Source organism: Peromyscus maniculatus, chromosome 2 (assembly GCF_049852395.1).
Source record: "Peromyscus maniculatus bairdii isolate BWxNUB_F1_BW_parent chromosome 2, HU_Pman_BW_mat_3.1, whole genome shotgun sequence".
Classification (NCBI taxonomy): domain Eukaryota; kingdom Metazoa; phylum Chordata; class Mammalia; order Rodentia; family Cricetidae; genus Peromyscus; species Peromyscus maniculatus.
Genome location: NC_134853.1, coordinates 9,513,272 through 9,536,346, shown reverse-complemented (window position 1 = coordinate 9,536,346; position 23,075 = coordinate 9,513,272). Strand labels below are relative to the sequence as shown.

Here is a 23,075-nt window from a genome sequence, read left to right as displayed (position 1 = left end):
TGGCGAGCAGCTGGTTGCCAGCAGAATGACTAGAGGCATCTGCTGTGGGAAGGAGCTTGTCCCAGGGAGGAACAAAATGGAGCTGATACAGAGATGAGTAGGAGAGAGGCTCATGGGAAAAGGCTGGACTCTATCCTAGAAGCGGGAGGCCATTACAGGACCGAGGTGGAAAGTGACAATCATCGTGATGGGATGGTCGGCTTGAGGAGGTCTGGCTTGTAGGGAGCGGGCACCGTCACTCTCTTCTCTGTCTGGACCCAGCCTCCTTCTACGCCAGCATCTTAGGCTCTCATGGTCTCCTTCTCAGACTCAGCACCAACCTTGTCCCACCAAAGAATCTGGCATCAACACGACTTGCAGTCCCCTTTAAAGGATTTTCTGTGGCTGCTCTAACAGGTACCTTACAGCTCATATACCTTCTTCTGAAGGCCAGAGTCAGCCTGTGTCTTTGCCTTTCCAGCTTAGAGAAGCTGCTGCATTTCTTGGTTCATGGTCTTGCCTTTACATTTAGAGCCGATGATGTCACCTCCTCCTCCACCACCACCACCCCTGTCCCCATCTAACCCCAGCTGGGAATGGCTCTCTAATTTGAAGGACTCCTGTGACTAGATTTGGCTCACCTGCATAATTCAAGCTAAGCATCTGGTTTCAGGGTTAACTAATCCCACCGGCAAGGCCCTTTTCACCAGTGAAGGAAATAAAATACAGGTACCAGGAGGTCATGGGCAGCATGGTTCTGCTACCAGAGGACTGACTCCTAGGGCTTAGGAGGGCAACCGACTGAACACTACATATAAACTATAGATTCAAGAAGATACCTTTGAGATGATCAAGGAAACTTTGACATGGGATTAGGTGATACAAATGTTTATTTTTAATATTGTTAGGTGTGAAGTCACAGGATGCTATTCTAGGACTTCCTTACGAAGAACAATTAGTTGGTGGGCTTGAAAATTTGAGAGAAACATGAAAGGACCATGGACAGAGATGGGATATATAATATATATTGAAGAGAAATCAAAAGAAAGAAAAATGTGTGGCTCATACTCATTTATTTCAACATCACTAGAGTCTGAGCACTGACTTCTCAAATAAGAGCTGTTGTCTCCAATTTGCAGATACAGAGCAATTAATTTGGATAAGGACACATGGATGATCCACAATAGAGTTGGAATTTCAGCCTAGATAGACCTGACAGACTCTATGCTAGTTACCTCTCCATCACTGTGACAATCAACTTTCCATCAGCCTAGAAAGAAAGAAGGTGTATTTGGGTTCGTAGTTTTGGACCTTTCAGTCTGTAATTCGTTAGCCCTGATGTTTGGGGCCTGTGGCAGGCAGCATATCATAACAGGAGCATGGTTAGAGCCAAACTGCTCACCTTGTAGCCAGGAAGCAAAAAGGAGGAGGAGGAAGGGTCCCATAGCCCTGTGGGATGCAATGACCTAAGGACCTCCCATGGGGTCCCACCTCTTACAAATTTGTACCATCACCTACTTAGCACTGCCTTAAGGACAGTTTGAATTATAACATTCTGTCCCAAACTCCCAAAGTTTCATGTCTACCTCATAGAGCAAACTGTATTTAGTCTGTCTGCAAGAGTCTATAAGTCTTATTCAAAAGTCTAATTCCAAAGTCTCCTCTAAGGCTCTCAACTGAGAGAGTTACATGTCTCCAAGACGCAACGGTCAGAGGTACAGTGTAAATATCCCTATAGTGAAAGTATGCAGAACTTCAAACATGATGTCCTGGAGCCCGGGGCACACTGTGACGGGTACCTGAAGGCTTCGATACCTCCACCCTTTGCTGTTTGCAGCCCATCTGACCCACAACCTGTAGCTTCCCTTGGAAAGGCACAGACTCACTGGGTATATGTAAATTTATCAAGGCCAAGTTTACAAAAGGATGTACATTTTTAAATGCTTCTAGTGCACATTGCTGCAGAAACTTTGTCTGTTGCTGGCATCTCTCCTTCCCTGGGTCTCCACTGCAGTGGAGGCATCACACCCAAAGCTCCTGGACCACTCTGTCAGGAACTGTCTATGCAGATTACAGCCACGAAGCACACTGGCCCGCATCCTTAGCTTTCCTCTGAGATCATGACCGAAGCTGTCATGGCCCTATAACTCTTACATTTTGCATGTCCACAAAACCAGCATCACATGGTCTACCAACAGTACATGGTCTGCCTGGACCCACTTGAACCAGAGCTACCATGGTGGTCGATGTCCTGATAGATGGCTGAACATAGAAGGAAAAAACCCAGGAAATGGTTCTGGTGGTTCTGGGCAGTTGGTAAATCCTGGGGCTCTTTTCTCAAACAAACAAAGAAGAAATTAGGCCAATTTCTGGTTCTACATTTTTGATTCTCTGATGGATGAGGTGGCTTGCAGATTCCTGAGAGTCTCCTTTACAAAGGGGACATTATGAAGTCAAAGTGTGGTGGCACATACCTTTGATCCCAGAACTGAGGGAGGCAGAGATAGGTGGATCTTTGAGAGTTCAAGGCCAGTCTGGTCTGCATGGTGAGTTCCAGGCCAGCTGGGGGAGCTACATAGTGAGAGCCTGTCTCAAAATAACAATAAAGAGACAAAAACAAAACAAAAAACAAAAACAAAAACAAAAAAACAAAAAATGGAACTTTGTATTGAATAATCAAAATTAATCAAATAAAGACAAAACAAGAATAATGTTGGGGAAACAAAAACTATTAGAGAAAAGCATGGCAGTGTGGATTCCATCGCTCAGGTGTGTTCATGACACATGAAAAACATTCCTCAGACAGTCATTGCTGTGCCAAGCTTGGTTCTACGTTGTCCAGGCCTCAGCTACACGGATCCCCCATTCTAATATCCTAACACCAAGAATATAGGCAATGGCAAAGTCTCTACTTTAAATGCTTATCTTTAAAGTCGTTCCCCAAATTCTAGAGTCTAAACACCTGTTTTAGGAGATTATTGAAAATCTACACAGCTCTCATCATCTACCCTCTAATTATTTTTTTTCCATAACAAGTAATTTCATCTTAGCAGGCAGACATTCCTCTTTTTCAGGGGCACACCATCTTGTAAAGTGCCAATTTTATGGAAATTCTCCGAACTAATAGGTTTGTAGAAGCATGAATGAAAAGCACAGGCTAGAAGGAAATGTTGGCAGCAAGTGCATTAACTGAGGCTCAGAGCAATCCTTTTTAATACAAAAGTCATATCAGACATGGAGAAGACCGAAGGGCCTACCCCGGTGTGATATGGTCAGAAACACACGTCTGTTTGAGTGTCTCTTTCTTTACATAAAAAGAGACTGGGTATGTAATGCGGACCTTCAAAAGTAAAGGAAGCTGCTGGGCAGTCTTTATGTTTCCTGAAGAAACTTCTGGTTGGTTTGTTTATTTGTTTGTTTGTTTGTTTGTTTCAGTTATTTAAATGAGAATTTAGGGGTCTTCCCCTGAGGATGTTTGCTTTTTAAAAACTACCATTTCCTCCTGACAGGAGTCTGATTTAATTAACTGTGGGCTCTCTGAGCAGAAAACAGCGGTTAGGGCTGATCCCCCACAAGAGCTCACCAGAAGCAGGCACTTTGGGGAGAAAAGGCAAAACTAAACAAACCCTGAATGCTTACTCAAACATGAAGCCTCATTCAGATGTGTGGTTCCTCTTGACTTGATGGGAGCAGCCTGTTTCTGGGAACTGGGACACAGAGTTGGTGGGAAATGGGGACAGGAGCAAAGAAAAGAAAAGATCCATTGGGCATCTTGTTCGAAGCCACGCAAACAGCTGCTGTTCAGAAGGGATGAGTTAAAAGTCACATTTTGCTCGTAAAGGCCGTGTGGTCCCTCAGAAAGTGACCTAATGCTTGAGGTTGTCATTTCGCTGATCCCTGGAGAAGGAAGCCGGAAGAATAAAAGCTGTTGTCAACAATATTTGCTAATTGCTAGTTGACAAGAGGGAAGTTAAAGATCGCAAAACAACTGGAAATCCATACTTCCATTCTGGTTTTGTGTGAGTGTGCCCACACACACACACACACACACACACACACACACACACACACACACACACACACATCCAGCAAGTAGGCATGGAAAGTATCTCATTGGCATCATGTTTCCTACATTGCTATAACAACATCCTAAACAAGGGACACATGAACTGGTAGCGACATCTATTCTAGGATTGTGGGGCTTTACTCATAAAACAGTTGTAAACCTTTTGGGGATAAAAATATTTCTCTGTATCTATGCAGATGCTTTCCTCTAAAGGAAACACACACACACACACACACACACACACACACACACACACACACCCATCCACCCCACACACATATACATACCACTCATATACTTCACCCACCTACACACACCCCTTTCCCCCCACGCCCCCCAACACACACACACACACACACACACACACACACACACACACACACACACACACACACACACACAACTGAGAAGACAAGAATGGGAATAGGGAACATTTCTTCTGTTTCCTTTCAAACAAAGCTGCAGGAAGCCCCTTGAATGTGTTTTTCCTTTCCTTTTTTTCAAGTCTGAGAAGAGGTTCTCCAACAGAGGCTGAGGTTTGGGAGTGTAGCTGGTAGGCTGTGGTCATGTCCATTAGATGCTAAGTGTGTTTGTTTTGATTTACTAGGCAAACATTTTCTGGCCTTGGAAATGAAATCACTGAGTTGTCTATTTGTTTATGGCCAAAGACTTATGGAGGGCTCTGGTCCTTATGTTAGTGTATCTTTGAAATTCCGGAATCCACATTGAGTGGGAAGTTACCCAACTTGGGTTAGCATCATTCAGGATGTGCCTCATTAAGGACCCAGAGTCGCTTCTTCCCACGACTCCCCAAGATGAGTTTCCACGTATCACATAGCAGATCACTCACGCTGAGAGGGTGGACTACAGACGTGGGAGAACATCTTGTCATCTGTTTACTCTCAGCAAGGAGACAGTTTGGAGCTTGCTTCTTCATCAGGCTTGATGATGGAGCCCCAACAAGGGGGGGGGTTTCTTCTCCCCCATTTCCAAGCACCCTTCAGTATTATGTATCATGCTTATAATATTTGGAATTTTTAAAAGCAGCTACCTCCAATAAGTTAACAATATTTTCAGTTGAAATGGTTCAAACATGAGGGTTTTGTTGATTTTACCAGTCTCTGAATAAATTTTGGAAGTGTTTAGATAAGTTTGTGGACTGCTCAATTTCAGTATTTGTTCATAAAGCCACATCATTACCCATTATTCTCTGAAGTAATTGATCGGATAGCAAAGACCATTTCATTTGTTGAGCTCAGCATGAAGCTGAGGCTTGCTGAGAGCAATGTGGCTCTTCAGGCATTGTTCATGATCTGACTCTAGAGGCATTTTGCTGTAGAAACAGAAGCTGGCCTATCTCCTTCCATGGATTTCTTTAATCTGTAAATGTCTTTCTTGGGAAAGAGTAGGTGATGAATTGGGCTGGCCTGGGGTGGGGTGGAACCTTATGTGATGACTGAGCACTGAGGATGCTGAGACAAGATGATTGTGAGTTTGAGACCAATCTGGGGCTGGATTGCAAGTTTCAGGCTACCGTGGGCTAAATGGTAAGACCCTATCTTAAAATAAATACATAAAAAAAGATGAGGATGATGCCAGGGAAGCCTTTCTCTGATTCCACAGTGAATGTCACATAAGTGCAGGAGGAAGCAGCTTTGAGAGTGTTCTGTGAGTGCCTATAAGACGAGGCAGCCCCCCCCACACACACACACCCCACTGCCCTCAGCAGAATGAGTGTCTAGCTGTCTGTACATCACAGACAATCTTTGTCCATTGTCCTTTGTGACCCTGGCCTCTTATTACTGCAGTATTCCACAGCCCACAAGTCCAGCAGAACCCCAAAGCTGCTTTCTCCCTCTTTCAGGCAATCACAGGAAAAAAGTGAAGATAAAGTGTTTGTTTGTTTTTCTGGAAGATGAAGAAGGCAGGCCAGTGAAGGGAGCAAGAGTTGGTATCTTCACAATGCTAAGGCATGGAGAATCATGCCATCATCTCGTTTGTGGTTCCTGGGTAATTCTAAGTGACAAAATAAAAGCTGTAGGCATTTGGTATTAGCTCAAACTGCAAATGATGCAGGAGTGTCATGTGCAGCTTTGAAAAGGAACCTGGGGACTACAAGAAGACTGTGGGATATATTCCTTTTCTAGGAACTGGAAATAAGTATGAGCTCCGCTCAGGCAAGTCGTATGAGAAGCAGTGGATAGAATGAACACAGAAGAGGACTACACAGGATGCTGGAATAATGGTGCTGTGGGAAGCAATGCTGACTCTGGGTTGCTGAATGTGAACAGTTTAAAGTTCAGACTAAATACAGTGTTGTATCTAAGAACTTGGTTTGGGTTCAAATCTCTGCCCTTGCACTTACTGGCTGAGTTCTGAATTCTTTGGACCTCCATTTGTTTATGGGTAAGGCCAACTTAGTTGCTATGATAAGACCCGAAGTCATGCAAGTAAAAGGCCCAATCCCATGACTGCAGCCTAAAGATGTTCATCCAATGGTGGCTATTACTGTTTACACAGGCTAAGATGGATTGTCGCCTTTGCCCTTTGTAAACTAGAAAGAAATCCTCTCATACTTATAAGCTATTGTATTCTGGGTTATCAGTGAGCTGTGGGCTGAATGAGCTCATTGATGAGATAAGAAAATGTTACTTGGAAGCTGTGAGCATACCTGTGGAGGGAAGCAGTCACACAAGAACTCTGAAAGACCGTTTGCGGCATGGACCAAAAGAGCAAGCCGCCATTCCAGTCTGGAGGACATTCTTGAAGTGACAACAGGACACAGAAGCCATAAATGACATGAGGATAGCATCATCTGATGATTTTGCAAGTGCTAAAACACCAAACCTGCTCCCCAAGCCCTGGCCTTTATCTCCTCTGTATCTCCCTTCTGAAGACAGAGGCAGCCTTAGCCCTGGGCTCAGAGAAGCCGGTCCTGGGTCCAGACAACTCTGAGCCAGTGTTACCAGAGCAAGCAGTGAAAATAGGCTATGACTAGCCTATAAGTGATTCTTTTCATTGGAGTGGGGTAGAACACAGGGCTAGCACACTGAGACCCAGGGTTTATTCCTGACTGAAACAAAAGTATGGAAATTTTTATCAGCATGCTGTGCTGGTCCTGTGAGCAAAGCAGGACCAGGAGACCAGGCACTCTCAGGACTTGCATTCAGCAGGATCACATTGAAAATTAAAATTTCCGCCGGGCGTCGGTGGCGCACGCCTTTAATCCCAGCACTCGGGAGGCAGAGCCAGGCGGATCTCTGTGAGTTCGAGGCCAGCCTGGGCTACCAAGTGAGCTCCAGGAAAGGCGCAAAGCTACACAGAGAAACCCTGTCTCGAAAAACCAAAAAAAAAAAAAAAAAAAAAAAAAAAAAAAAAAAAAAAAAGAAAATTAAAATTTCCTGGCAGGCAATGGATTGTCTATCATCCATTTGGATGGAATTATAAAAATTAGCATTCTTGACAATAATGTACCAAATTAACAGATCTGAGTAAGCACACACCTTTAATCCCAGCACTTGGGAGACAGAGGCAGGTGGATCTCTGTGAGTTCGAGGCCAGCCTGGTCTATAGAGAGAGTTCCAGGACGGTCCGGGCTGCACAGAGAAACAAGGTAAATGATGGAGATGAAGCGCTGTAGATGGGGCTGGCCTTGAGTCACAACACCATGTGCTCATCTGACCCAGAGTAGCCCTGAGGGGGGGGGGGATGCAGACCTGAAGAAACACCTTCCTCCCACTGCTGCCCAAGGCACAGCTCTCCTGGGGCAGATGGGAAGCTTACACCAAACTCACTGAAAATTAGCATACTCTATCTGGGTGGTCATGATGCTGCACGCCCATATACCCAGCGCTTGGGAGGTTGTTAACAGGAAGACTAGAAAGTTCACGGGAGGCCATGAGCACATCCCGTGTTGGAGGGCCAGCTTGAGATATCTAAGACCCCACCTCAAATAAACAAACCAACAAACACCAAACACGACAATAGTAACAGAAGGCACATGTCATCTTAGGCCTAAAACAGTCTAAAATTTATAATACAGAAACTATTGAAATGATGCCCAGTTGTTTTACTAGAAGGAAGCATGGTATAGGATTAATAGCAGCTGAAACCATATATATATATATATATATATATATATATATATATATATATATACAAACAACACAAACTCAGCAGGTTAAATTTATGTATTTATACATACTTTTATATACAGATATATGTAACAATAATAGTCAAAAAAAGGGGCTATCAATTTGAAAGGTGGGAAACAGACACAATTGGAGATAGGGGACTTGGGAGGGGCTGGAGAAGGGAAAGTGATGTAATTATACTTTAATTCAAAGTGTATTAATATTTTAAAATGAAAATAATGGGAATTGGCCTCTACAGGAAGGCTTATAAACATGTGGCTCCGGAAACACGTCTGTGGGAATAGAAAACTACCCGTTTCATTGCATATTGAAGTTGTGGCTTACAAAACAAAAAAGGACTAAAAAGAAGGGAGGCAAATGTTTAAGTTCTACACTGAAACCTTCACAGACCTTTGTAGCAATTGTATTCAGTCTCCCCAGACTAGAAACAGTCAAGATGAGTCTCAGAAGTGAAGGGGGAAAATAAATGTGGCATATGCATGCAATGGGGTATTACCCAGCTCTACAGATGCATGCAATGGGGTATTACCTAGCTCTACAGATGCATGCAGTGGGGTATTACCCAGCTCTACAGATGCATGCAATGGGGTATTACCTAGCTCTACAGATGCATGCAGTGGGGTATTACCCAGCTCTACAGATGCATGCAGTGGGGTATTACCCAGCTCTACAGAGACATGAATGATGAGAGGACATAGACGAGTCCAAAACAGGCTACAGAGTAAAGCATTTCAGCCTCGTGACATTTTGGAAAAGGTAAAGCTACTGAGGCAGGAAAGAGAAAAGGAGCTGTCAGGGATGGGGCGGGAGACAGGCACAAACGGGCAGGGCTGGGGATTCTTAGAGCAGTGTAACTCCTCAATGTAATACTGTAATGGTGAATGCACGTCAGTTATGCATTTGTCAAAATGCAAGGTGAACCAGGCAAGGTGGTGCGTCCTCACCTGTAATGCCAGCATTGTGAGGGATAGGCAACAAAGTCAGAAGTTCAAGGTCATCCTGGTCTACATGGGCCCCTCTCTCTCTCAAAAAAAAAAAAAAAAAAACAAAAACAAAAACAAAAAAAAACCAAAAAAAAAGAAAAGAAAAAAGAAAGAAAGAAAAAGAAAAAGAAATAAAATAAAAGGAAGAGGAATGGTAGTATGGATTTTCCTGGTGAGACCCTTTGCTGATACGTTGATTTTGCTGATCACAGACACCCCTTGGGAATACAAGATGCTGTAGGTGGGAGGGATGGGGAGGAGGAGTGTGGGGACTGTGGAGGTCATCTGCTCAGTTCCCACAAACCTGTAACTGTGCCCCTACTCCAAAAACTCCGGTCCATTAATTTAAAATTAACCCCTCCCCAAATCATTTCTGCATAAAGACATTTCAAAGAATTCATGTGCCTCGTCAGCTATTTGGGAAACCGCATGAGTGAGCTCCTTTTTCAAAGGCCCCTGAGAAAACCCAGATGCCCCAAGTGTGAAGCAGCAGGGCCCCCGCTGAGGTTCCAAGACATCCTGGACTGCTGACACCTATCTCAGACTCAACAAAACCCTTCTAATGGGGCTTAGGAGGCGGAGAGGGGGAGGGGAAGAGGAGCCAAATTCTCACCCAGAGAATTAACAATTTGGAACATGCACAAGCGTGTCAACGAGTTATGTAGATCTTATCAGCATTGCATTTTTGGTGCCTCCCAGCTATCCAGCCAGGCTCCACCAGCCTGTCAGCACCGACAGCACCCCACGCCTGTGAGGACCTATCAACACCTCTGGAGGCTCTTCTGGGCCAGTCCTGTTTCCCCAGAGCCCACAGGAGGGGGGAGTCTGGCTTTCCTCCCCGTCTCAGGGTACCCTATACTCCGAGAATGAATGCCTGCTCCCCACTCTGTGGCTTGGTTGGAGCTCTGTGTCCACTAACTTTGAAAAGAGAGCTGAGAGAAGAAAATCCAATGCCCTTGCATTTCGCGGAAGAGAATGTAGATAGTTTCAGCCATGTGAGGAGAAATTAGGCAGTTTCAAAATGGTTGGAGCCTTTTCAGTGTCTGCATTTGCAGATGGAACTTCACGATCTTGCAGAGGTATGCATAAGGGAGGGCATGCCCCTGAGCTCTTTCCCGTCCCCTGACGATTGATCAGAGCACTTAGAGCTCTGGGTATACGTGTACAAGCGTGCACATGGACGCACACACATGCACATGGGTATACATACATGTGCGTCCAGTGCACTTGGGCTTTGCTCCGCAGCACGCAGACTTTCAAATGTAATTCTGCTTAAGAAGGTGGAAAGCATGAAAATGGAAGCCTCTGTATGTTGGCGTGCTTTGAAAATCAGCTGTTCATTTTGTGAAAGTCAGTGAACGATTCTGTCTGTTTTCACTTTCAGGCAGCTTTAAGTGCCTTGAAACAGTTTTCTGAACAAGGACTGGAGTCCATCGACGGGGCAGTGAATGTTGAAAAAGGTTCTCTTGAAAAGTGAGTAACTCCTTGGTCAGTATTTTTACTCCTGTTTCTGCACAAAAGATGAGACATGATAATTGTATGGTTTTAAAAAAAATCCAGAGAGTGATGTCTAAATCTGACAAAATTCTTCACACCTCACTTAAATACAGAAGAATGAAACCCATCTATATAGTTAAAATCCACTCTTCTAGAATGTCTGTGGACCTTCTAACCTGTGAGTTGGCCGTTGTCCCTGCATTTCAATGCCACGGAGGGGACCCCTGACAATCGTGTTGACTGTACACAGCTGCCCAGCTGACAGAGGTCTGCTCTCACTGTACTGTCAAGCATTCTCTCACCAACACAGTTTCTGAGCCAAAAAAAAAAAAAAAAATTGCACTCAGATGTCTTCTAAGTGCAACTGAGAGAAAACAAAAGCAGCATTGGAAGCAGCCCCCACCCCTCTTTCTCTGCATTTGGTTTTTTACTTTGTTGTATGGGACATTAACACACCCCATTCGCAGAAACAGGACTGCCAGGGACGACTCCAGCGAACATACAAGTATAATCATTATTCGTGAAAGCTAGCTTACAGCTTTTTAGGAGATTTGAACATAAGATGCTGTGGAGGTGACTGAGTTTGGAGTTTCTCTAGAGACCCAAATTATACTAGCAAAATGAAGAGTCAATTATATTTACATAATAGAGCCCAAACACTTTTCAAAGCCACAATAGTCGCTGGTGCGATCTCAGAACTCACACAAAAGATACCATCGGAATAAAAACACAGGATTTGGGAGGTCAAAAAGTAGATATGCTGATCCTACAGTTACATGAACATGCAAAAGAGCTCAAAATCAAAAAACCCAGCATTTGGTCATGTATCTTAGAAGGTAAGAAGAGCGTGAGAAGGACACATTTGGTAAACAGACGTGGCATTTCAGGTTGTCTATAGATTGGCAACCATTTATAAGCTAATTTAATGAAAACCATTTCCACATGATCTCATCAGCAGACTATCTGGGCATAAATATTGTTGTTTCACTTTAAAATGTCACTTTTGTGGTGACCTTTGAATCCTGTGTGCCATCCGCTAATAAACATGTCTGAAGATGTGCAGCTCCAGACCTCAGCTCTTGTTAACGTATTAATCTTTCAGACAAGGCAAGCACCTACGGGAGAAAGCCGACAATAACCAGGCGAACCCGGGCTCCATCACTCAGGACTGCAAGAAATCAAAGTCGGCCATCTAGCAGCTCCCAGAACCCACGGCTGCCACCGCGTCCTTATAAAGCTGTCAGCACGCATGAGGGTGTCTGTGTTCAAGGAAATGAATGACTAATACCATTGTCTGAGTCTTATGTGAAGACAACACTATTCTAACACAAGAGATAATGTACATGGTACTGTTTATTCAACTGGGGGAAAATAAAACTCTGAGCATTTCCCTTGGAACCTGAGATCAGATCATAACTCATTTGCCCAGAGGCAGCAGAAATCTGATCCCACTACTGGAGCTTAAGAATAACAATTAATGAAAAGTGTTAGGAGCCAAGCTAACATTTTAAAGTGATTCCTAGCGAAGCTGGGTTTGGTTCTGTCCTTACGATTGCTTTGTTGTGGCGATTGTGTCGTTGTACTCTCGTTTGAAATAATGCTTGACAATTCAGAAATTAACCAATGATGTGCTGTGGAATGTGATGGTTGTCTTCATAGAGTCGCACAGTTTCTCTTTTTATGCAGATATTTGTAACCTTCATCTTGCAAACACACACACACACACACACACACACACACACACACACACACACGTATATGAATGACTTTAGGGTGCATTGCACAAAGATGTATGCAAATAACTGTGTTTTAAATCAGGTCAGATCATTGATTTAAAATATAAAATGATACTAGGAACAAGTAGTTTCCATGTATTTCAGGACTTTTAAAAAGACAAAATGAAACACAACCGAGCTGTTGTGGGTTTTGCGCTACATGACGCCATTAGCCATCGAGGGGGCGTCTTGCCTCTGCACGTCCGCTCCGGAGTCGACTCCATTGTGGAAACTGTGCCCACCCCCATCCGTGTGTTGTAGTCTCTCGCTGTTTGCATCGAGTGTCTTTAGTGACTGCCTCTGGACTCGGGACAGTGAGTAGGATCAAAATAAATACTGTACATGGCGGGGAAGGGAAAAGCCTGTTGGAGAAGCGGCTAGCTAACCACGCTCTGGACCAGCATGTTGGAATCCATCGTGGGGCAAATGCAGTAAAGATTTGGTCAGCTTCTGTATGAGTTGTTGTTCTTTCTTTCCCTTCCTCCCGCCTTTTAAATGTCAGCGCTGTGAAACCTGTGGGGAAGGTCACCGCCCAGCCCCGCTGTCCTGCCCAGTCGTGGAATTAGAAGTGGTTGTATCTGTGAAACTGCAGGCGGCCTCCCGGGTGACTGGGGCCTGACTAGGGCTGGTCCAGCCAGCCGCTGTCATCTCATTGTTCAGGCTTTCTCCCTTATTGATTTGCAAACATTGTGCAACGAGCAAACACTATATGGTCTAACTGCTTGGCTCAACCTGACAATAGCAATAGAATTATGTAAGATTTCACAAGCAAAACCACTACCCATCATGATCTGGCTGACTCACACGCGACTGGAGGACAAACAAACAGCACTATAAGGAAATAACTCCAGGGCTGTTGTTAATGATTCCCATGTGGGGAAGTCTGCCGGTACTGGGAGGGCTGGGTGCCCTTGGAGGAAACAGGCTTGGTTACATAAGGCTGGGTCCCAGTGAAAAGAATAACACATTGTAAAGTTGGGGTTCTCAGAGGTGTTTGATTGGGCACAGTCCTGCTGCCTAATCAAGGACATGGGGGGCCCTAACTCAGTCCCTTGGCGGGAGGCAGGCCCTTGCTTTTGCTAGGACTTGGTCCCTGAGGCTTCCGCACCTGGATGAGGCGAGGGCCCCTGAAGGGATGCTTCTCCCAGCAAGGTAAACACGACAACCTTCCACAGAAACTGTCAGCTGGGCAGGTCTGTGGGAAGGTGGCAAGCTCAAGAGACACACAGCTCCTCAGTTCTCATGGCCCAGGTATCTGAAGCATTTGGCCGGAGCTGTCTGACAAGGAGTCACCTCCGAGCTGAATCATCACCAAACCCACAGAGCGGCAGTGATGGGGGAGACTGGCATTTGCATAAATTTTGATTCCTCATCCAAAACCCCGCGTCCTCTACCTTCAAGAACTGTCCAGGAAGATGCTGGAGCATGTTCCTGGAACAGTGGCACTTCCGGCACATCTTTTGGTTTTTCTTTCTTTTTCCTTTATTCTGTGGAATTACTAATGCAAATGATGGGTGGCCTGCATCCCTGGCAAGGTCTGCTGCAGTGCCTAGCTCCACAGCGAAGGTTATATATCATTAGAGGGGAAACCATTAAGTAGATTTATTGAAAGAATGTTTCTTCAGCACAAGGAGATCTTTTTGATGAAAAATGGAACTCATTATTCTTTAAAGGACACAGATTGACTTATCTCCTTTATCAATTACAGTGTCTGCTTTCAGCTTGTCTCAATCAGCACAGAGCTTTGTAGTCACTTCCTAGGGCCGAGGCCAATGTGGTGCATGAAAAAGGTTTGTTTTCACATTTTAATTGGAAATATAATATTGCACTCTGGAACCCTGACTATCTTTTCCACTACCACTTGCCAAAGATCAACGATGAGACACCACCCATCAGGCCATGACAGACATTCCTCCCCTTTCCCGGGGTAACCCCTCTAAGAAACCGTCTGGCATCCTTCTCCCCAGTACACGTTCTCAGTTATGATTCTCCCCTCTTTGTCCCCCTAAAGTTTCAACCAATTTTGTGCACCATAGAGTGGAAGTAGATGGCTGGAAATTTTAATCTAGGGAATGGCTCATTCAGTAAAATGTCAGCTGCACAAGTGTGAAGACCTGAGTTCTGATCCCCAGCATCCACAGAAAAGTTGGGTAGTGTGGCATGCTTCTGTAACACCCCCCTTACACACACACACACACACACACACACACACACACACACACACACACACACACGACAGTCTAGCTAAATTGCTGAGCTCTCAGGTTCAGTGAGAGACTTTGTCTCAAAAAAATAAATAAAGTGGAGAGCAATTGAAGATGACATAGTAACTCTGGCCTCCATGTACAAATGCTCACATGAACACATATGCACATCATATAAACACACACACAGAGAGAGAGAGAGAGAGAGAGAGAGAGAGAGAGAGAGAGAGAGAGAGAGAGAGAGTTAATATATTATTCAGAGGTTCTCAGGATGGCTTGGTGACTTTGGAAATGTGTCCAAACGCACATACATACTGGTGTTTAAATCCTGCTGCATGTGAGTGAGGACATTAACTGCTCAGAGCTTGTTCTATATCTTTCCTTTTCCAGGTTGGCCCTGAGCTCATGATCTTCCTCCTTGAGCCCCGTGCATGCTGGGAATACAGGCTTGTGCCACCACACCTAGATTTCTAGTAGTGCATCTTGTCTCACCTTAATGGCTTCCATTTCCCCATGCACATTTACTGGAGTGAAAGCTTTTAACCTTATCAGCATCCAAAGGCCCGTGTCTTCGCCTGGAACAGTACTCAATCCAATAAGTACCCAATATGGAAAGTTGGATACTTAATACAGTAAGCTCAATAAATGTTGACTAGATGAATATGACAGAAAACTCTGCCTCAATAGGCTTCCTCCCTGATTGTGTGAGTAATGACCTGGACAGAGAAGTCTGGCCTACTTGGCTAGGGCCTCTTGCCTAAGAGAATGAATGTCTAGTTGTCTTAACTTGTAGCCTTGTTGAAGTCATTTAACAGCTTCAACTTTCAGCTTTGCAACTAAAAGCCAGGGATAAGAATATGCAGGAGAGCCCGGCGGTGGTGGCACACACCTTTAATCCCAGCACTTGGGAGGGAGAGGCAGGTGAATCTCTGAGTTCGAGGCCAGCCTAGTATGCAGAGCGAGTTCCAGGACAGCCAGGGCTGCACAGAGAAACTCTGTCTTGAAAAACAAACAAAACATGCAGGAGAGTGTAGAATTGTTAAGAATGTTACATGGGGCCTGGGTAACCCAGGAGGTAGATAACCCAGGAGGTAAAAGCACTTGCCACCAAGTTTAGTGACCTGAGTTTCATCCTCAGAACCGACATAGTAAAAGTAAAAGGAGCGCATTGACTCCTGAAAGTTGTCCTCTGACCTTTCCTCATGAACTGTGACAGATGTGTACACATGCACACACCACAAATTAATACGTTAGAAAAAGTAAATAAGCCAGGCAGCAGTGGCTCATGCCTTTAATCCCAGCACTAGGGAGGCAGAGGCAGGTGGAAGTGTTAGTTTAAGTCTAGCCTGGTCTACAGAGTGAGTTCCAGGACAGTCCAGCCAGGGTTATACAATACAGAGAAACACTGTCTCAGAAAAGAAAGAAAGAGAGAGAGGGGGGGAGAGAGAGAGAAAGAAAAGAAGGAAAGAAAGAAAGAAAGAACAAACATAGATGTGCACATGTAAAAAGTAAACACGCTATTTCAGCCCATTAATGCATATTAGAGGAAGAACAATAGTTTATTCACCGACTCGAGGGATCTGACTTCAGACATTGAATGGATGTCCTGGACTGCATTGTCACGTGTAAAATAATGACCCTTGAGAAAACTGTAGCCCTAAACTGATCTTCCACAGTCACTCACATTTTGTCTCTGATTGCGAAATTTTTATCAAAACACTTGAAAGGAAAAATCCATCTCATGTCAGTTAGATTCTTCCCACTGGACTTAGAAAAGGCAAGTAAAGCCAGCAACGCGAGATTTGGTACAAAGCCAGGAGGAAGTCTCACAGAACCTGGGGCAGAAGTCCAGATGCCCACTGGAGCCAGGAAGTGGAAGGCTAGCTGGAAACTAGGAAGCTCTCCATCTCTCTCAGTTCCCCCTTCTCTCTCCCTAAACCAGCTCCAGCTTCCTACTTACACACACTGGACAACATGGCCAGCAACAGAATCCAAGTGTACAGACACCTAAAGAAACACAGACTTTCTCTTTTGACTTCATTCCAGAGTCTTGGGAAGCGCTACCCCGACTGGCCCAACCTGGACCAAAAGCCTCACCTTGGTTTATACTGTACAGCCATGACTGCACCCCCTCAGTGGAGTAGTCAGCTGAGAAGGCAGAACCACAACCCAACACATAGCTGCCTGGGCTCTCTCCCACCTTTCCCAGGGAGGTGAGGCGCTTGTTATAATCATGTACTAGTCCTTATGCTCAAGGTAGTCCACAGTGAAACTTAAATAACCGAACAGCGTTCCCCCAGATGTCACGGGCAGCTTTCAAGTTTGTAAAGGTTGTAGTGTTTTTGCTTGGTTATGCTTAATCCTTTCAGCCTTTAGTTTCAAGGCTCCTGTGAACCACAGAAGTATCCGAATGAGTCATCAAACTACCTAGAGCAACAAAGAAAACATTTCCAGTGATCTTAAATTAGCGTATTTTAAATAAACCTCCTGTCCTTCAGCTAGAACAATAATGAGGGAATTGGGCGAGGCAGCAGCTTGGTCATCCATCCTGGTCTCTACACCCCCCACCCCCCACCCCGAAAATGCAAGGCAACTCCCCTGCCTTATTTTCCTGAATGGTTTGGACCAAAAGAGAAGGTTGAGTCGGCAGCTGAGATAGGGAGACACAGGCCATCTCTGGTTTAGTTTCTTACAAACTTGGCTCAGAGGTGTTCAAAGAAGGGAAGAGACTTGGTTGCTTGGGTGAGTAGGAGACAGGCCACAGAAAGAATCAGAAATCTGGACTGCAAACTAAAGGGCCTGCCTTGGAGAGGAATGAGGAAATGGGATGTTCTAGAGGAGGCTAAGAGAACAGACAAGTCCGTCTTCTCATCCGCTTCAGGAATGGACGATAAAAAAGTCTTCTCCTCTTGAGCCTCCCCCAAACCTCCTACATGGAGTCATTTTCCAGAGTGATCCTTAGCCACTGGTCCTACTTCTTTCTCTGAGTGCAGAGCAAGGACTAAAGTCTGCCTTCATCAACTCAGTGTGATTTTTAAGTACCCAACTTGTCTCTGAATTTCTGAGAGTAGGAAACTCAGAGGCCAGTCACTGCTAGAGTTGACCCAATCTAATACACAACATCTCTTCATGATCAGTCCCGCTACAGACTGAGGGCCAGAACCTGGAAGTCTGGCGAATATAACTTGCCCTCTGTTGTATTTCCAGCTTTCAATAAGTCCTATTTATCCACCAACAAATATGGACGAAGACTCCATTCTTGAATTAATCCCAACAGTAACCCAAATTAAGTCTAGAGTCCCAAATGTTTCCAATCAGGAAGATAAAATAGAATCAAGATAAAGGCTAGAAACAGACACACTTTAGGAAGAAAAGAACACAGTTCGGTTTCCGCTCCTGCAGTGTTTATGGAAGCAGTGGAAAGACTGAGGCCAATGACCACAAGTTGATTACTGAGAAGGCATTCTACCCTCTCTGCCTGCTCTTCATAAGGCTGTGCTTGGCTTGGCCAACTGTAACCAAGATGCTGTAGGAATCCATTTTGCATGTTTTCCATCTGGATGTAAATCCTTGTGAACACTGAGATTTCCTCAGCCTCCCTCCACTACTACCACATCTACCCCTCACCTGTCCAACTGTTGACATATGTCTTCTTCATCGACCACCAAAGAAGCAGTTCTGGGTGTTGATAAGAGTTCTGGAGTTCGATGCCGAGCACCCACATCAGGCAGCTCAGCTGCCTGTAACGTCAACTCTTCTGGTCTCTGCAGGCACCTGTACTCACATGCACAAACGTACACACTCACATACGCGTAATGAAGAAATAAAATGAAAAAGTTAAGTTGGGAGTCTGGAGTCAGATTACCTGTATTCAACTCCTGGCCTTCCTGCCCAGTCTCCAGATGTGTAAAATAAGCTTAACTTCTCCAGGCCTCACTTTCCTTGGCTATAAAACCAGAGTAGCAGTGTGGTTATATAGATTAAATAAATTAATTCTGTGAGTCAATACATTTAAAGTGTTTTGAGCTATATGTGGCACAGAGTAAGCGCTCATAAACATGACTTATGATTGACCAAAAGACATCAATGAATTAATCAATAAGTATTGATCAACTACAGCGTGCCAGAAATTGTAAGTAGGTGCTCAGAAGAGAGAGCAGGGATGAATAGCCCTGGCACTGTTTTGTATCACAGAATTTTGGTCTCGTCAACATAACCATAAAACACTTACATAAATAGATATCACAACAAGTTGAATGTTCTCGAAGACCCAGGGCAGGGAGCGTTTTTCAGAACACTGCCTTGAGCCTCTCCCTCTTGAAGGAGCAACTGCCGATGCTTCCTCCACCTAGTCAAATGCCTGTGGCTCCCAGGGCCTCTCAGGTTGGTGTGAGAACAGCCCATAGTGAGATGACTTTTCTCACAAAGGGGTCCCACATTCCCCACACACCTGCCTTACCTTCTTCTCCAGGCCCCTGGAGGAGGTGAGGGAAGATGGTTAGAAACTGACAGAAACCTAGGAAGGCATGTACTGTCCCTGGAGTCTGGGAAGATGCCTCTGATACACTGAATTTAAGCTGCCCATGGTGCTGTTGGTATACCTTAGAAGGCTGATCTGACAGGCCTTAATGCTGCATGTCCACACACGGTAGGACCGGCCACCCAGGCTCCTGAATTGGAGAGTTGGGGGGCGGGGTGGCAATGGGTTTAGTTCTGGACTTAGAGAGACAGAGGCTGCAGTAGTGTTACCCAGGAGAGAGAGCATTGTAAGCAATGGGTGCCTGGATGGTGGTCAGTGATTCCTGACTAACTAAACCTCCTCTAAATCAGTGGTTCTCCGCCTGTGGGTCATGACCCCTTTGGGTGATCATATATGAGATATTTACATTATGATTCATAGCAGTAGAAAAATTACAGTTATGAAGTATCAACGAAATAATTTTATGATAGGGGGTCACCACAACACGAGGAACTGTATTAAAGGGTCCCAGCCTTAGGAAGGTTGACGACCACTGCTCTAGATGATTTCAGACTCAAGAAGAGCGAAAGGCTAAGGGCAAAGCCTTGGGAAGCAGCAGCATTTAAGAGGTGGGCTGGAGAGAGGTGCTTGTGAAGGGACCTGAGAAGGAATGGCAGGAGGAGGAGGAGGAGAAGGAGGAGGAGGAGGAGGGGGAGGAGGATGGCAGCAGAGGGGGGATGTTCAAAAGCGGAATGAGTGGCTGGAGCGGGTAGGAAGACAGCCCATCAGCACACCGTCAGGGGCCGTGGACCATGTTTCTTATTGTTCGTTCTTCTTAGTTAGCATGCACATTGGTTAAATTGCGACATTCCATACACATATATTATCGTCTATTGCTCAGAGTCACCATCCCCACCAACCATCTACATCACTATTCTTCCTTTTGCGGGTCCCCTTCCTCGCCCTTCTGCCTTAATGTGGTCTTGTTGTTGTTGGTTTTGTGACAGGGTCTTACTGTGTAGGCCTGGCTGGCTTGAAACTCACAATCCTGCTGCCCCTACCTTGCAAGGCCACTTTTGACATTCCTGTTCAGGAAAGTGGAAAGGGAGAACCAAGGAAGGGAGTTTGATTCTCCTTTTGAAGAGCTGGACAACGTCTCCATCACAGCCCTAATTCCATTATCTTCTAAACACTGGATATCCTGGGGAAGCAGATATAAAGACTGTTATTGTATGTCAGTCTCTTCCGAATTGGACCTTTCTCTCTTGGAAGTATCAGGGTGGCTCAGAAGACTCAGGAAACCAACAAAACTGTGGGGGAGACAGCTCAGCTGGTGCGGTGCCTGCCACCCAAACATTGAGTATCTGCTGATTCTCGGGACACAGCAAAAAGCTGGGAATGGGGGCACATGTCTGTAATGCCAGCCTCGGGAGGGTGGGCAGCAGGAAGATCACAGAAGTTCGCTGATCAGGTTCAGTGGGTAGCCCTATAGCAAAGAGAAATAAGAATCAAAGAGTGATGAAGAAAAAGACATTTGACATCAACCTTGACGTCCCACAAACACACAGATCTGTATACACAACACACACAAACACACAGCTGTGTGGTTTAGGAAGCTCACAGCCATTATCAAACCCACCAGACTCCTCTTTGAGGTTACTTATGCAGTAAACAATGGCCGGGGGTAGGAGCACTCTTTGCTGGAGCTGCCTGCAACTTGGGCAGGAATCAGCAAGGATGTAGCTTCCATCCATGCAGATTGGCTTTTGGTTGCTGCAGATGCTTGAGAGTCACCCAGGATCCCTAATCTAGGATCCCTAACCCAGGATCCCTAACCCAGGATCCCTAACCCAGGATCCCTAACCCAGAATCCCTAACCCATGACCCCTAACCCAGGATCCCTAACCTAGGATCCCTAACCCAGGATCCCTAACCTAGGATCTCTAACCCAGGATCCCTAACCTAGGATCTCTAACCCAGGATCCCTAACCCATGATCCCTAACCTAAGATCTCTAACCCAGGATCCCTAACCCATGACCCCTAACCCAGCATCCCTAACCCATGACCCCTAACCCATGACCCCTAACCCAGGATCCCTAACCCAGGATCCCTAACCCAGGATCCCTAACCCAGGATCCCTAACCCAGGATCCCTAACCCAGGATCCTGTAGAGTAACACCAATAATCTAACTGACTTACCAGACTGGAGCTGGATAGAACTGATCCTTTGGTATGTCATCAAAGGTGAATAAATGTTCACCTGGCCTTAGAAAAGTTACATGACTACTACCGTGTCCAGGCATAGCGGTTCACTAAACACACAGACTGTAAATGGGTGTCGCCTTTCTAGAGCACAGGTGTGGCAACAGGCCTCTAATTGTTCAGTAAAGCAAGTGCTGCTCTCTGTAACTCCACCCCTTGCCACCAAGAGGTGGGAAGAGCTCATGGACACAGGAACTTGACAGCCAGCAATTCTCAGAGCATCTTCCCCAAGGCCCTCTGGAGATGGCAACTGCTACAGAGCATCGGGATGCCCCGCCTGGAGGTGATATTGATGGAGGTGCTCTGAGGTGGCCATCCTTCTCACCTTGACACTAAGCTATGTTTTACTCCAGGTGGGCTCCAACTGTCTGTGTTAGTTGTCTTCTGAGGGTAGCCTCTGCTACAAGAGAAGAGTCATGAGCAGAGGGTAGAAATTCCACTGGAGGTACGCTTGCGTAGGAATGCCCGAAGAGCTACAGAGGCCACGGGGCTGGGTTTTGTGGGGGATGTGCTGTCCAATACGGGAGTTCCACATTGTGTTAAGGATTGTTGGAGAGGAGGTTCACTCTCTCCGTTAAGAAGTGGGCTTATTTCTCCTCCCTTTAAATCTGGACTGGTTTTGTAATTGCTCAATCAATAGAATCCAGTGGGAGTCACATGCCAGCTCCGGGTCTTCTGGGCCTAGCCTCCTGCTTCTCTAGGGGGCCACTCCCTGTTCCGAGTCTCTCAGCATTCAGCCACCATTCTGAGAGGAACCCGAGCTATACATGTAGGCACTTGCTCACCGGCCTCGGCTGTGGTTCAAACTCAGTCAGCGTCACCAGCTGGTGGTGAGTGGGCCATCCTGGGTGTTCCAGAGCCGGAGCTGCTCTGGTGACCCAGCAGGCATCACAAGGAGCTGGACCACCACTCTGCTGAACCCGTTTGACCCCCAGACTGTGAGGATTATTACAACCATGATGTTCTTGCCGCAGCAACTCTGGGTGGCTTGTTACGTAACAGTGGGTAACCAGAACTATTTTCATTCATGTTTTCCACACAACTTTCACCTAACTGCTGGAGTAATCGACACACACAAACCTTAAGCTACCCACTAGCCTCTCCTCAGTGGCAAGAACTTCTTCCCATGACCCCTTTCAGTTCCATTTTGAAGTTCTGTTTGCCTTGGCCTCCTCACAGGTGCATGCAGTGAAGGCCTCAGGTGTGAGGCAGAGGCATCAGGGAACTGGGGAAATTCCCCGGGGTGAGGCGGACACCCTTGCCAAGCGAGCTGTGAGAACCTCTTGGACTAGACAATTTTCACACAAACAGTTGAAGGCAGAGGCCATCCCTTCCCCGGTCTTCATTAAAGAAGGTTGAAAGCCAGGGCAGCTCGGATGGCTGTTCCTTATGGCGACGACCAGTTTCACTGACAGGGTCTGAGGCCTGACCATAGTAACTATGTTTCTATGGTGATATGTGCATGTATGTGTGCTCCTGCATGTGTGTGTGTGCAATGTGTATGCTCGTTCCTGTGTGTGTGCAGTGTGTATGCTCGTTCCTGTGTGTGTGTGTGTGCAATGTGTATGCTCGTTCCTGTGTGTGTGTGTGTGTGTGTGTGTGAGAGAGAGAGAGAGAGAGAGAGAGAGAGAGAGAGAGAGAGAGAGAGAGAGAGAGAATTCAGGAACACAGCTTGGACTGTGTCGTGGTCAGGAG

At 45.7% G+C, this 23,075-nt stretch overlaps 1 protein-coding gene across 10 annotated transcripts in view; it reads left to right on the top strand.

The window, feature by feature from the left end:
• Stau2 (staufen double-stranded RNA binding protein 2) overlaps window positions 1-12,909 on the top strand; it is a 281,249-nt gene extending 268,340 nt beyond the window's left edge. For all 10 annotated transcript variants that reach the window (XM_015993567.3, XM_076563754.1, XM_076563758.1 and 7 more), the window contains 2 exons: window positions 10,567-10,655; window positions 11,782-12,909. In XM_015993567.3, the coding sequence (XP_015849053.2) occupies window positions 10,567-10,655; window positions 11,782-11,875 (183 nt within the window). In that variant the 3' untranslated portion in view covers window positions 11,876-12,909. The remainder of the gene's footprint in view (window positions 1-10,566; window positions 10,656-11,781) is intronic.
• The last annotated feature ends 10,166 nt before the right edge of the window (window positions 12,910-23,075 follow it).